This window comes from Vanessa cardui, chromosome 8 (assembly GCF_905220365.1).
Source record: "Vanessa cardui chromosome 8, ilVanCard2.1, whole genome shotgun sequence".
NCBI lineage: Eukaryota > Metazoa > Arthropoda > Insecta > Lepidoptera > Nymphalidae > Vanessa > Vanessa cardui.
Genome location: NC_061130.1, coordinates 100,725 through 114,867, shown reverse-complemented (window position 1 = coordinate 114,867; position 14,143 = coordinate 100,725). Strand labels below are relative to the sequence as shown.

Here is a 14,143-nt window from a genome sequence, read left to right as displayed (position 1 = left end):
CTAACTCTAGCTGATAGTCACAAGTTGTCAACACGTAGCTCGGAGCTCGTTGGCGTCCGAGCGGGGAACTCGAATGTCTGTTTCATGACTTTTCGATATTTGATTCGGAACACCGGTCGGGATGCTGCGGGAATGCTCTCGTTTATCGTATCGCGGGGCACGACTGCACCTGACATGTCGCTTTAGTGACAGCGAATTGGGTGAATCTGTGTTACGTATTACATTTTACATTTATATCATGATTGGAACAGCAAAGACGGTTCGATGTTTTCATGAGTGAGATTAATGTCATATTCGACCATAGAAAAAGTTAGTTTATCTATTAACGAATTTATTTGCGAAAATCAGTTTTATTCTTCTGAAATATTAGACACGGTTTAATTTATTTTGACTATTCAATTGCACTCTAAATACAATTGGCCCGATTATCGCGACTATTGGGATTACGTCTTATGAAAAACCGTGTCAATGGTAGACAAATTTACTGGAAGATATGTATTTTGTAATTCTGTTTGTCTGTCTCGCTTGCACGTCCAAACTGCTGGACCGATTTAAATGAAATTTGGTACAAAAATAGTCTAGAGAATAAGAAAGGACAGAGACTACTTTTTAATTGAAAAAAAAGTGTTGTAAAAGGTTGAAAAGGGTCTTGAAATTTTATATGAAAGTTTGCCATTTTAAGAACTAGAAACATAACATTTTGGACTGTTGCCTACTCTTATTAAATATCATGTCGTGACACCCACGAAGTAGTTTTACTACCCTTAAAGGGTGAAATAAGGGTTTAACGTTTCACTTTAAATTATATTATAAATACATATATTCATATACAACGCGAGCAAAGCTGTGTTTATCAGCTAGTATACATATAAAATGAAACTGCATATTTTGTAATGTAAAGGTAAACCAAACACGTTTTAGTGGACCAATGACGGAGCCCATTCAATCTCAACGAGCGCTTGAATAGTGTTTTTAGTGCTTTGTGTTTTTCATTGGAATGTCAAATTATTTAAAACGGTATGAAAATACTGTCGACAGTTATAAAAATCAGACGTCTATCATCAATCGATTTTATGTAAAATGAAGACGAGAATTATTTTTTCAGTAATGTCAATTTTAATAGATTAATTATAATAAAGTAACATATGTAACATATTATAATGTGTATAATGTGGTGTACAATAAAGTGTAAATAATTAAAGAATAATATTGGCAGGTGCGTAGAGCTGGACTTTTGGAATGGCAGAACAGAAGAGCCCGTCATCGTCCACGGCTACACGTTCGTCCCGGAGATCAGCGCCAAAGAGGTCTTGGAAGCGATAGCCGAGAGTGCGTTCAAGACCTCCGACTACCCCGTGATACTGAGCTTCGAGAACCACTGCAACCCGCGCCAGCAGGCCAAGATCGCCAACTACTGCAGAGACATATTCGGAGATATGCTTCTCGATAAAGCGCTAGATTCCCATCCACTCGAACCAGGTAAGATTTTTAATAATATACGAGTATACGATATGAGGCAAGGTGTCCTTTTGTATAATAAAATTCCCTAGACATTTTTAACTTTACCGTTTCGTAAATTTATTAATTAATACCTGTTGACTTCCAGGCAGGATACATTACATACATATATAATTGTATTTAACTAATATGATTGTATTTTTTAAATGTTGAAAAAGAGTAACTACTGAGTTTCTTGCCGGTTCTTCTCGGTAGAATCTGCTTTCCGAACCGGTGGTAGCTTCACTTCATTGACGATTCAAAAGTGCTTGTAATAGCCCACTTGAATAAAGTTTATTTTGATTTTGATAAAAATATAAATATTTTCTATGTATTATTTGATTAATAATTGATTTTTTTTTCAAAAAACTAATTAATTAAGTAACTACGACTGGGATTAAACAAATTGTGCGTACGTAATCGTTCCGGGTGCGTAGACGAGCGTGCGTGCGGGCGGCGTGCGTGCGCGGCGGCGCTCCAATCACGTGTCTGCGATAAGAGAATGGCGCTGTTATGATATTTTATTGCTCGCTACCGCGTTTTATACATCGTTGATTATTTATTACACCTCAAAAAGAATTGTCCTGCCTATAGGTCTAGTGGCTAGCTTTTGTGGCTGCACATATTGAGTTCCAAGGTTCAAATCGGACATTCGAAAGTGTATTAGGTTTTTATTAAGGACTATGCTGCATAAGAGTAGTTTAAAAGGTTTTTCCATTGCTTTCACAGAAAGCACCTAGTACCTCTGTTCTTGCGTCCGATCAATTTCCGGTCATAGCGAGGAACTATCTTCCAGAGTATAGCATTAGATTCTTCGTTTGATCTTAGGCTGATTTAGCCGTCTCGTTGTCGAAACATCTTAGGAGGTAATTGAATGTTTAATAGATAATTTTAATTCTATGCGCATAAAGACAATGCCAATCTACTTTTCCAAATAGAAGCATTACTTATTTTTCATCGCTACTGAAACGAAACTACCATCGGTTCAGAAGTGTTAGATGTAAATTGATCCTGCAAAAGGACGACTTTAAAGCGCTCGCCAGAGCCTACTTGAATAAAGTATATTTTTAATTATTCCTCGCACATTGAATAAGGTGTACAAGAGAGGAAGAAAACATATAGTCTATGTCTAATAAAATTATTTGAATAATATTACACTATAATTCACATAAAGTATGTTTTTTACATTTTTATAGTTGGATTAACGTCTAAAACAGTTTTTTATTAATACATTTAATGTTAATACCGCTTAAATGTAATTTTAAAATTTCCAGCCGAAGGTCTCTGCTAAACTGCAACCTTTTGAATCCTAAACATTATACGCTAATATGTATCAATTTAATTTATCTAAATAAAATTTCTTACAATTTTTTTTTTTTATATATACCGTGGCGTCGATAGCGTTATTTTTAATTGTTACGGCTTATCAAAATTGTTATGGTTTTCTATTAATTAATACAAATCTTATATTCTAAATAAAACTGTAATGAATAAATTAAAACTGACAATTGTTTGAAAAGTGCCTTCCAAGTATATATATATATACACACATATGAATTCGAACAATTCAACATCTATAAATTATCTTAAAGTTATCGAATATTTTTTTATATGGTATAGGTTGGCTGACGAGCATATGGGCCACATGATGTTAAGTGGTCACCAACGCCCATGGACAATGACGCTGGAAGAAATATTAACTATTCCTTACATCGTCAATGTGCCACCAACCTTGGGAACTAAGATGTTATGTCCCTTGTGCTTGTAGTTATTATCAAAATTTGATTTTATAATCATTATATTATACATCTTAAAATTAGGAAAGTACAAATTAATTAATTATGCTTAAACACTTGTGGAATCAATAATCTTTGAAAGTCTCAGGAGCACGAGATATTGTTATATAGTATACTGAATTCAGAATCGAAAGGTCAGTTACGCGGTCCGACTCCGCACTTGACCCTTCGCGCTACGAGGACTCTAATTAGAGTCGGGAGCGGTGAAGGTGCGACGTGTCTAATAATAGGAATCAATCTCGTCTCAACGCCATTACGGCTCATTTTCCTCGGATGTGCGTGTCGGCGCTGGCGGTTGACGGGCGTGAGTCATCGGAGACAGCCCGCGGGGTCGAGTGCCGTGCAAACAGGGACAGTTTGATTTGTTGTAACAGCTACGTGTTTATGAGTTCGTTTCTAGTATCGAATTGTTCAATAGATGCTATTCATGACTGGGTGGAAATTATTAGCTTAACATATACCTACAACAACAACAACTACCTGTGAATTTCCCACTTCTAGGCTTCTCCTGTTGAGGAGAAGGTTTGGAACATGTTCCACCACGCTTTTCCAATGGTGGTTGATGGAATACGTGTGTGTCAGAATTTCTATAAAATAAGACACATGCAGGTTCCCTCACACTGTTTTCCTTCACCGCCGAGTAGAGACGAATTATAAACACAAATTAAGCACATGAACATTCAGTGGTTTTGAACCTACAATGTCGAAATTCTAGGTATTTTAATTTAAATTCGTTATGTTATTTGTAGTTTATATAATCATCAATAGATGGCGCTGTACGTACTTAAATCGCGCTATCTTTTTGTTTCTTACAAATGATAAGGTATTTAGTTTCTTTATGTAATGAATTATTGTGTCTTGTGTTGAGTAATAAAGTATATGTGCAGTGCAAAGTGTTTTGAATTGGAGCCCTACGGATCAGGTAATAGTGTATAGTGTTGAACATTATGGTGCCGAAACCCGGGAACAAACTGTAAGTAATAGATACTAAGTTAAAATCAGTGAAAATAAGGACATAGTGCAATTCGCGGTAAAAAATAACTTAGTTAAATTCAGTGTTCGTGGACTTATAATAATTTCGCTTCAAAAAGACTTAGTTAAAATTCGTGTTTGTGGACTTGTAAAAATTTCGATTAAAAAGACTTAGTTAAAATTCGTGTTTGTGGACTTTGAAATTTCGCTTTAAAAAGACATATTAAATTCAGTGTTGTATGGACTTAGAAAAAATTCACTTTAAAGGGACTTAGTAAAATTTAATGTGTGCATTGACTTTAAAAGTTTACCTCTCAAGGAACTAGTTAAATTTCGCCTGTAAATTTATTTATAGAATAACTTTTGAACTTTATAAGTATTCTTGATTTGTGAATACTTTAGACAGTTTGAACAATTATTAACGACAATAGTGAACTTTATTGTGTACTAACTTTATAAACTATTGAAAATAAAGATGCAGTCATTAATTCGCGTGCAAGAAGATCGGTTAGAAAATTTAATAAGGACAGAAAGAAATTTTAAAAAATCACCCAAAGAGAGATTGACTAAAGGTTATATTGAATCAAGGTTGGAGTCAGTAGAAACATTATGGAACGAATTTAAGTCCGATCATCGCGAAATTGTAAAGAACGCTACTAAAGATATAAAAAAGGAAATTTCATATTTTACTGAAGATCTTTACGAACAATTTGAAGAATTTTACACTACCTACAAGTCATTATTAAAAAATAAACTCGAACAATTTAAGTCTACAAATGAGGCTGATAATGTTAGTGTTTCTATGTCAACTACGGGATCGTGTTCAATGCAGAGTGATGTTCATTTACCATTAATTAAACTACCCTCCTTTAATGGAAAATATGACGAATGGCAATCTTTTCATGATTTATTCGAAAGTTTAATTCACAACAATAAAAAGTTAAAGAATGTACAAAAACTTCATTATTTAAAAGGTTGTTTGAATGGCGAACCCGAAACCTTACTACGCAATTTAACAATTACTGATGCGAACTATGAGGAGGCGTGGATACTTTTGAAAAAGAGATACGATAATAAAAGATTTAATTGTAATGCTATTTTAAAGACACTGTTTTCCATTAAACAAATGAGTCATGAATCGGCTAATGGAGTAAAATTTATTCTTGATACTACGTTAAGCTGCCTTAAACAGTTAAAGAATTTGGGCGTTGACATAACATCTTGGGATGCGATTTTAATATATCTAGTAATTTCTAAATTAGATACCGAATCACATAAACAGTGGGAAATACAAATGAGTAATATTGACTCAAATGAAATACCAAAATGGAGTCAACTTGCTGAGTTTTTAGAAGCTAGATTTCGTGCGCTAGAAATGATTGAGCCAATAAAGTCTAAAATAACACAAAATGCACAGAAGTCAAGATCATTTCACGCATCAGTTCTTGATCAAAATAAAACAAAATATAAGGATCCCGTTTGTGCACTATGTGAAGAGAATCACAATCTTTTCGCATGTAAGAAGTTCGGTAGCAAGCAGCCAAAAGAGAGACAAGACTTTGTTCACTCGAAAGGACTATGTTTTAACTGCTTAGCACCGAATCATTCAGTAAAAAATTGTAGACTGTCAAAGAGCTGTCAAAAATGTGGCAGACGTCATCACACACTTTTGCACTATAACAAAGAAACAATACAAGGTTTTTTAAGTACTACTGAGAATTTATATCAAGATTCTGACAATATTGAATCTGAAAACCTTTCACAACAATCAACTTCTTTGGGAACCGAGACGAAAATTGTATCCAATTTTGCAAACGAGAATCATCAACCCAATGAAGTTCTATTAGCAACTGCACTTTTGAAAAGTAGAGCACGGAACGGCTGTGAACACTATATAAGAGCACTATTAGATCAAGGTTCACAGGCGTCCTTCATCACAGAAGCTACATCGCAACTGCTTGGACTAAAGCGCTCACCAGTGAATGGTTGGGTGTCAGGTCTGGGGCCTGGTGAAACGAGAGTGAAATACATGGTTTCTCTACATGTAGAATCACGCCAGAATCCAGAAAATTCAATTCAAGTAGATGCATATGTACTGCGATCATTTTCATGGTTACTTCCGTCGAGAGATGTAACATCACCTAATAGCTTAGGAGTCGAAGATCTTTTCCTAGCAGATCCGGGCTACGCAACATCTAGCAAAATTGATCTGTTATTGGGAGCTGAAGCTTACAGTGAAATCTTAAGTGAAGGCTTAATCAAGTATCCAAGAGGCAATTTGATCGCGCAAAATACGATTTTTGGATGGATACTATCAGGAAGAGTATCAAAAAACACAAGTACAAAAGAAAGAAGAGTTATTAATATGCACCTTCAAATCAGAGAAGACGATCTTTTGAAACAATTTTGGGAACTTGAAACAGAACCTAATAATATTTTTAAAAAAAGGCTTACTAAGGAAGAAATTAAATGTGAGGAGTTATATCAATCAACAACTACGAGAGATTACGATGGGCGGTACGTGGTCAGACTGCCGTTCAAAAAAGTAAAGCCGGATTGTGAAGAAGGGCAATTTAAAGAGTTGGCCTTAAAGAGATTCTATTCAACCGAAAGAAGACTATTGAGAAATAAAAAGCACTATGATGAATACCAGAAAGTTCTTGAAGAATATATTTCTTTGAATCACATGAAAGCAATAGACAGTCATCTAGAAATTGAAGATTCTACAGCAGTTTATCTTCCCCATCATGCAGTAATCAGGGAAGATAAAGACACCACTAAATTGAGAGTAGTTTTTGACGGATCTCAAAAGGGAGTAAATAATATCTCATTAAACGAAAGTCTGATGATTGGTCCAAAATTGCAACAAGACTTAAGGCATTTGTTGATGAGGTGGCGATGTGGAGCAATTGCTATAGTAGCTGACATCGTTAAAATGTATCGTCAAGTTAGAGTACATGAAGAAGATACAAAATATCAGCGTATACTTTGGAGAGCTCATACTAATCAACCAGTGCAACACTTCAAATTACTTACACTAACTTTTGGTACAGCTTGTGCGCCTTATCTCGCAGTTAAAAGTTTACAACAAGTTGCTAAAGATGAAGGACATAAATATAGAATTGCCGCAGAAAAAGTTTCGACAGATTTTTACGTTGACGATCTCATGACCACATGTAGATCGGAAGAAGAAGCTAAATTAATGTACAAGGAAATGAACGAACTATTGCAGAGGGCTGGATTTCAACTTCAGAAATGGAGTAGTAATTGTGAGGTTTTCTTACAATATCTAAATAAAGAGAATACTAATTTGGATCAATCAATTCATATTAAGGCAAATGATACTTTAAAGGTTTTGGGAATAAGCTGGAATCGCACTACAGATCAATTTGAATATACGGTTAACTTAGGAGCCGTTAAGGATGTTATAACAAAGAGAAACGTAATTTCTGATATTGCCAGGCTATACGACCCCATGGGATGGATAGCGCCTGTTATAGTAAAAGCAAAAATCTATATTCAAAAATTGTGGCGAGCAAATTTAGAATGGGACGATTCAATACCTGAAGAACTGTTAGAGGAATGGTTATGTTTTAGATCAAATTTATCTAACCTAACGAACATAAAAATTCCGAGATGGATGCACCTGACTGAGAACTCTCACCGAGAATTGCATGCATTTGCTGATGCATCCAGGTCAGCTTATGCGGCGGTTGTTTATTGTCGATCGATAGACGCTCAAGGTAAAGTTCACGTGAGCTTAGTAACCGCTAAAACTAAAGTGTCTCCAATAGAAAAGGAGGTAACTATTCCAAGATTGGAGCTCTGTGGTGCAGTTTTAGCTGCAAAACTACTATACGAGGTATCTCAAATTTTGAACATACCGAAAAAAGATGTATACGCATGGACCGACTCAGCTGTTGTGTTAGCATGGTTAAAGGGATTACCTAATCGCTGGACGACTTTTGTGAGCAACAGAGTCTCGGAAATCATTAACATAATTGAATATGATCAGTGGGGCCATGTAGCGACGGATATGAATCCAGCTGACTGCGCATCAAGAGGCCTACAATCGACAGAATTATCATGTCATCAGCTCTGGTGGAACGGGCCCCCATGGCTGCAAGATATTTTGGTTAAATCTGATAAATCAGATTTTTCTACACATGAAGAAGAGCGGGTTATTAAAGCTTATACTACAGTAAAAGAATCTGAAACTAAATTTCTATGGACTAGATTTTCATCATTGTCTAAAATGCTTCGAATTTTATCACGTTGCAAGAGATTTTTAACCTTAACTAGATTACAAGCAGAAGAAAAAATTAAAATTCCAAAATTTATAACTACAGACGAATTAGAGAACATATTACTAATTTGCATAAGGCAAGCTCAAGAAATAGGATTTTGTGAGGATGTTAAGGAAATCAAAAATCGGGGATGCGTGCGTAAAAAAAGTGTTCTTAACACTCTTCATCCTTTCTTCGATAAAGATGGGCTTTTAAGAGTAGGAGGACGAATTAAGTTCGCAAACGCACGCTATGGCACTAGACATCCATTGATTATGCCTGCTAACAGTCATCTTACCCAGTTAATTGTTAGGGATGCTCATGAGAAAACATTGCATGGTGGTCCTCAGGTCATGCTTAATATATTGCGTGAGAGATACTGGATCATACGAGGCAGAGATCAAGTAAAGAAGTGCTATAGAGAATGCGTTACGTGCTTGAGATATTCGAAAATAAATAAAACACCTTTAATGGGACAGTTACCTGAGGTAAGACTTAAACCAAGTAAAGCCTTTAAATCTACAGGTGTTGATTATGCAGGTCCAATTAATGTAAGAGTGTCACCTGGTAGAGGAACAAGGTCTTATAAAGGGTACATCGCACTATTCATCTGCATGGTAACTCGTGCGATACATCTAGAAGTAGTATCTGAATTGTCAGCTAAAGGTTTTATAGCTGCCTTTAGAAGATTTGTGTCCAGACGCGGCAGGTGCCAGGATTTATTCAGTGATAATGGCACCAATTTCGTCGGCGCTGATAAAATCCTAAGTGAGATGTTTAATGCAGCTAAATCTGAGTTGCCTAATGAAATAGCTACAATACTTAATAACGAAGGAACTAAATGGCACTTTAATCCTCCACACTCTCCCAATTTCGGTGGTATTTGGGAAGCTGGGGTGCGTTCTGTAAAGACGCATTTGAGAAAGGTCGTTGGTGACAGCACTTTGACTTATGAGGAATTATCCACGGTACTAGCGCAGATTGAAGCATGCTTAAATTCACGTCCAATTTCTCAACTCAGTGATAATCCTGATGATCTTCTACCATTAACTCCAGGGCATTTTCTTGTGGGCGAGCCACTTATCACAATACCAGATAGAGACCACACAGATGATCACATTACTGGCATTGAAAGATGGCGGCTGATACAAAAGATGGTGAATGACTTTTGGAAAAGATGGTCTAGAGAATATTTAGTACTTCTTAACCAAAGATACAAATGGACCACAAATAGAACCGAACCAGAAATAAATGATATTGTCATTGTTAAGGAAGACAATGTTCCTCCAGCTAAGTGGATATTAGGGAAAATTATACAGAAGCATACTGGCAAGGATAACATTACAAGAGTTGTAACTATCAAATGTAAAAATAATTTTCTAAAAAGACCTGTTAGCAAACTTTGTTTTTTACCTAAATCTTGTTCGCATGAGAAAAAATAATTTAGAGGGTGGGCGGTTGCCCCTATATTTCTTAATGTTACAACATGTTATTGTTACCTTATATGAACTTAAGTTTTTTTTTGTTACTTAGCCAAATCTGTTTGTTATTGTTTCTACTAGTGAAGAAGTGTATTTTTTTTATTGTCTATTATATTGCTTACGTTTGTATTTTGGTATAAGTTTTAATATATTTCTTGTTAATTTTGTTATTTATTGTTTATTGGAAGGACAAGTCCTTGATGGGCGGAATGTCGAAATTCTAGGTATTTTAATTTAAATTCGTTATGTTATTTGTAGTTTATATAATCATCAATAGATGGCGCTGTACGTACTTAAATCGCGCTATCTTTTTGTTTCTTACAAATGATAAGGTATTTAGTTTCTTTATGTAATGAATTATTGTGTCTTGTGTTGAGTAATAAAGTATATGTGCAGTGCAAAGTGTTTTGAATTGGAGCCCTACGGATCAGGTAATAGTGTATAGTGTTGAACATACATCATCGATTAAGATGCACGTGCACCACTAGGCCATCTCGGCTCAGCTAACATATGGCATTGCAAATTCTTGATAAAAATATAGTATATTAATAGTTGTTACGGTAGAGTTTCTTTCAAGCAGTGATTGCGCTCCTCGTCTGAAGGTGTGTCGGGTCGCATGTATACAAAGTTCAACCGACCTCAAAATATTAATCAAATATTTTTGTGTTTTCGTCCGAGTAGTCGCTGTTCAAGTGAAACTTTAGTTGAATGCTAAATGATTACTTATTCGATTGAAAACAAACAAGATTTACATTAAAACCATATAATTGAGGTGTTAATTCGAAAGAGCTTCCAATAAACTCGTGTTTACAAAACATAAAGTTTCAAAATAATCGTCTCCCTTAACGAAGTTTGATTTGCATATTTTATCATTTGTGGAATTGAATTGAATTTGAAATCGTTTAAGCAAAATAAATCCAATGCGAGAGTTGAATTAACATTTCAAAGTGTCTGATACTGATTTTGATTTAAGTCGAATAAACTTCGCCAATGTCGAACGGCTTAATGAGCTTAATCAGATCATTACTGAGATAGTGGTCGATTCCGATTTATTAGTGCAGTGTAAGTATTATTACAGCTGTACCTCCAGGCGTGACTCTCCGATGTGGCTGCCGTCATCGAAACTTTAATAATAATATTTAACATTCATCATCATCATCATCATATGCAGGTCATATTCGTGCACGCTGGACTAAGTCTCTCCAATTTCACGCCCCTGTGATCTCTCTTCGGCTACTCGCATTTAACATTAGATGTGATTAGTCCGTATCAAATTAGTTTTCTGTAAATCTCGTAGTGAGGCGCAGTCGAGATGAGGTGGTAGTGTGCATAGTATCATCAATTGAAATATAATATATGTATGTAAAAAAAGGTTACGCTTAATTATTATTAAACGAGTACATTGCTGCATTTATCTTAATTTTTAAACTGTTTGAGTATGTTTGAGTCGAGTTGGCCCAGTGGTTAGAACGCGTGCAACTTAACCGATCATTGCGGGTTCAAACCCAGGCAAGCCCCGCTGATTCATGTGCTTAATTTGTCTTTATAATTCATCTCGTGCTCAGCGGTGAAGGAAAACATCGTGAGGAAACCTGCATGTGACAAATTTCTGCCACACCAACCCGCATTGGAACAGCGTGGTGGAATATGTTCCAAACCTTCTCCTCAAAGGGAGAGGTGGCCTTTAGCCCAGCAGTGGGAATTTACAGGCTGTTGTTGTTGAGTATATCAAGTTCGACTGTAATAACAAAAGTATTGAAATCGCTAGTTTATTCTCATAGCTGAATACATTAAATAAAATAAGTATTATATCGATATGTGATACGTCTACACATACGTGTTCGGTACGTACACGGTGGAGCGCAAGCCACGATATGCAAGTGATTCTCACGGTTGTGACCGCAGCATTAAATAGAGCGTGAAGTCTACAAGGAACATTAAAGTAAATGCACTTTCTTCGCAACTTATCGCTAGCCGTAAAGAGGCGTCGCCATACTTTACATAAATAGTTTTATGAAACGGTACGCAAATAGGTCGTAATTATGCACTCGTGAAGCGTGCCAGCCTTCAGCGTCTACGCGTAAACTCGTTCTTCAGACGATTAAAATCGTCTCCCCTTCGAGTTAAAATAGTTATGAATTTATTATACATACAATGACAGATACAAATATATTATGAGAGCTGACCGGTATAAGCCTTCTGACAGTTAATAGAATTAAAGTTACTCTTAACGAAAGTAAGTAGTAGGTACATCCAATATTGTCCCTCTGACGCCCGACTTTGGCGGGGCCTTGTCTCGCTCCTATATAGAGCACGAGGATGCGCTTTATGCACAAATTTGTATGCTCTCTCGTTTTCTTTAGAACACTGAGTACAATCTAAATAGTACGAATGTTTTACTTATAATATAATAATAATTATGAATAATTAATCAATTTCGGAAAAAGTCTATGAGAATGGAACTAATATAATTTGATACGTAGTTTCCACCAACCCGCATTGGAACAGCGTGGTGGAATATGTTCCAAACCCTCTCCTTAACGGAAGAGGAGGCCTTTCTCAGCAGTGGGAAATTTACGGGCTGTTATTTTACTTTACTTTACTTTACGTAGGAGGGGAGCTACCGCCGCCAGCGATGCTCAAGAACAAAATTATAATCAAGAACAAGAAGAAACATCATCACCATCACAAGAAAGAGGAACCGGTGGTGGAGGAGGGCGAGAAGAGCGAGGCGGCGCCGCAGGGCAACGGAGAGGTCGCGCACGGGCCGGTGAGAGTTTTGCTTTGCGCGGCACAGGTGATCCAGTGCACTGGTACCGGCCCAGCCGCTGTGATGTGGGCTCTCGAATATGTTTCTATATGTTTCTGTTTTCTGTCTATATTGTTTTTATACAAAATTACGATTGTATCTATTTTTAATATGGATATTTGAAAACATAGCGATATGGAAATGTTCACACTTTGTTACCAAGCGGCGCTCTCCTTGAAAGAAACACACGAAAGTTGCTATAATAACGACATTTTGTGTCGTAACTCGCCACTACGTGACGCTGCAACACATCGAGTTCGGTACCACTCGTTTTGTAAGATAAAAAATTGGCTTGGTAGAATTTTACAGATTTTCACGCAATAATCCTCTAGTCGGCTCCGTCGTCTGTGAGCATTCCGCTCTGCTATAAAGTCGTCTGTGGGCGCAGCTGGTGCGGCAGGGCTCGAAGGAGTCGTCGTCGTCGTCGGAGTCGGAGAGCTCGAGCGAGGAGGAGGGCGGCGGCGAGGCGGGGGGCGCGGCGGAGGAGGCGCGCGAGACGCACGCCGCCGCCGAGATCTCCGCGCTCGTCAACTACGTGCAGCCCGTGCACTTCTCCTCCTTCGAGAACGCCGAGAGTGAGCGCCACCCATACTATCATCTCACACTCACACATACGATCTCGATTTGCACATCTCCTCCTTTGAGAACGCCGAGAGTGAGCGCCACCCATACTATCATCTCACACTCACACATACGATCTCGATTTGCACATCTCCTCCTTCGAGAACGCCGAGAGTGAGCGCCACCCATACTGTCATCTCACACTCACACATACACAATCTCTATTTACACACAATTAGAGTCATTCCTGATTATAACATGTATGACATGACATCCACGAGAAATGAGCGCAATGTCGGTTCGTTTAAGCATACCGTCCGTCGCGTAGCAAAAACCTTATGGGCTCATTTAAAATATCACTAAAAATAACGCGTTAAAGTCATGACCGAACTGCTGAAATCTTAAATCAAAGTTAAGGCAATAGGGTATATCCTTGAAGTCGACCTGAACTACAATGTCCAGCTTTTGGATTGTTACTCATGTGTTAACACACTGCTAGTGGTTTTTGCATTATTACTAAGAAAAGTTTATTTCTTTGTGTTCTTTATTGAACACCACACGAAAAAAAATAAACATAGATATGGCCTTAATAGAACAAGCGTACAATTTTGGCGACCTTATCGCTATATGGCGATCTCTTCCAGGCAATCAACGGTGTAGGATAGGTCATAGAATATAAGGTTGGTGGTGCTATTATATTAAGTAAAATAATATGAGGTTATTATTAAACTTATGTAATAA

At 37.0% G+C, this 14,143-nt stretch overlaps 1 protein-coding gene across 4 annotated transcripts in view; it reads left to right on the top strand.

Moving 5' to 3' along the window:
• The window catches only part of LOC124531925 (1-phosphatidylinositol 4,5-bisphosphate phosphodiesterase classes I and II), an 89,633-nt gene that overhangs the window by 59,121 nt on the left and 16,369 nt on the right, over positions 1-14,143 (top strand). For 2 of the 4 annotated variants that reach the window (XM_047106495.1, XM_047106496.1), the window contains exons 8-10: positions 1,217-1,479; positions 12,645-12,802; positions 13,230-13,576. In XM_047106495.1, the coding sequence (XP_046962451.1) occupies positions 1,217-1,479; positions 12,645-12,802; positions 13,230-13,576 (768 nt within the window). The remainder of the gene's footprint in view (positions 1-1,216; positions 1,480-12,644; positions 12,803-13,229; positions 13,577-14,143) is intronic. The other 2 variants (XM_047106497.1, XM_047106498.1) reach the window with 1 other exon arrangement.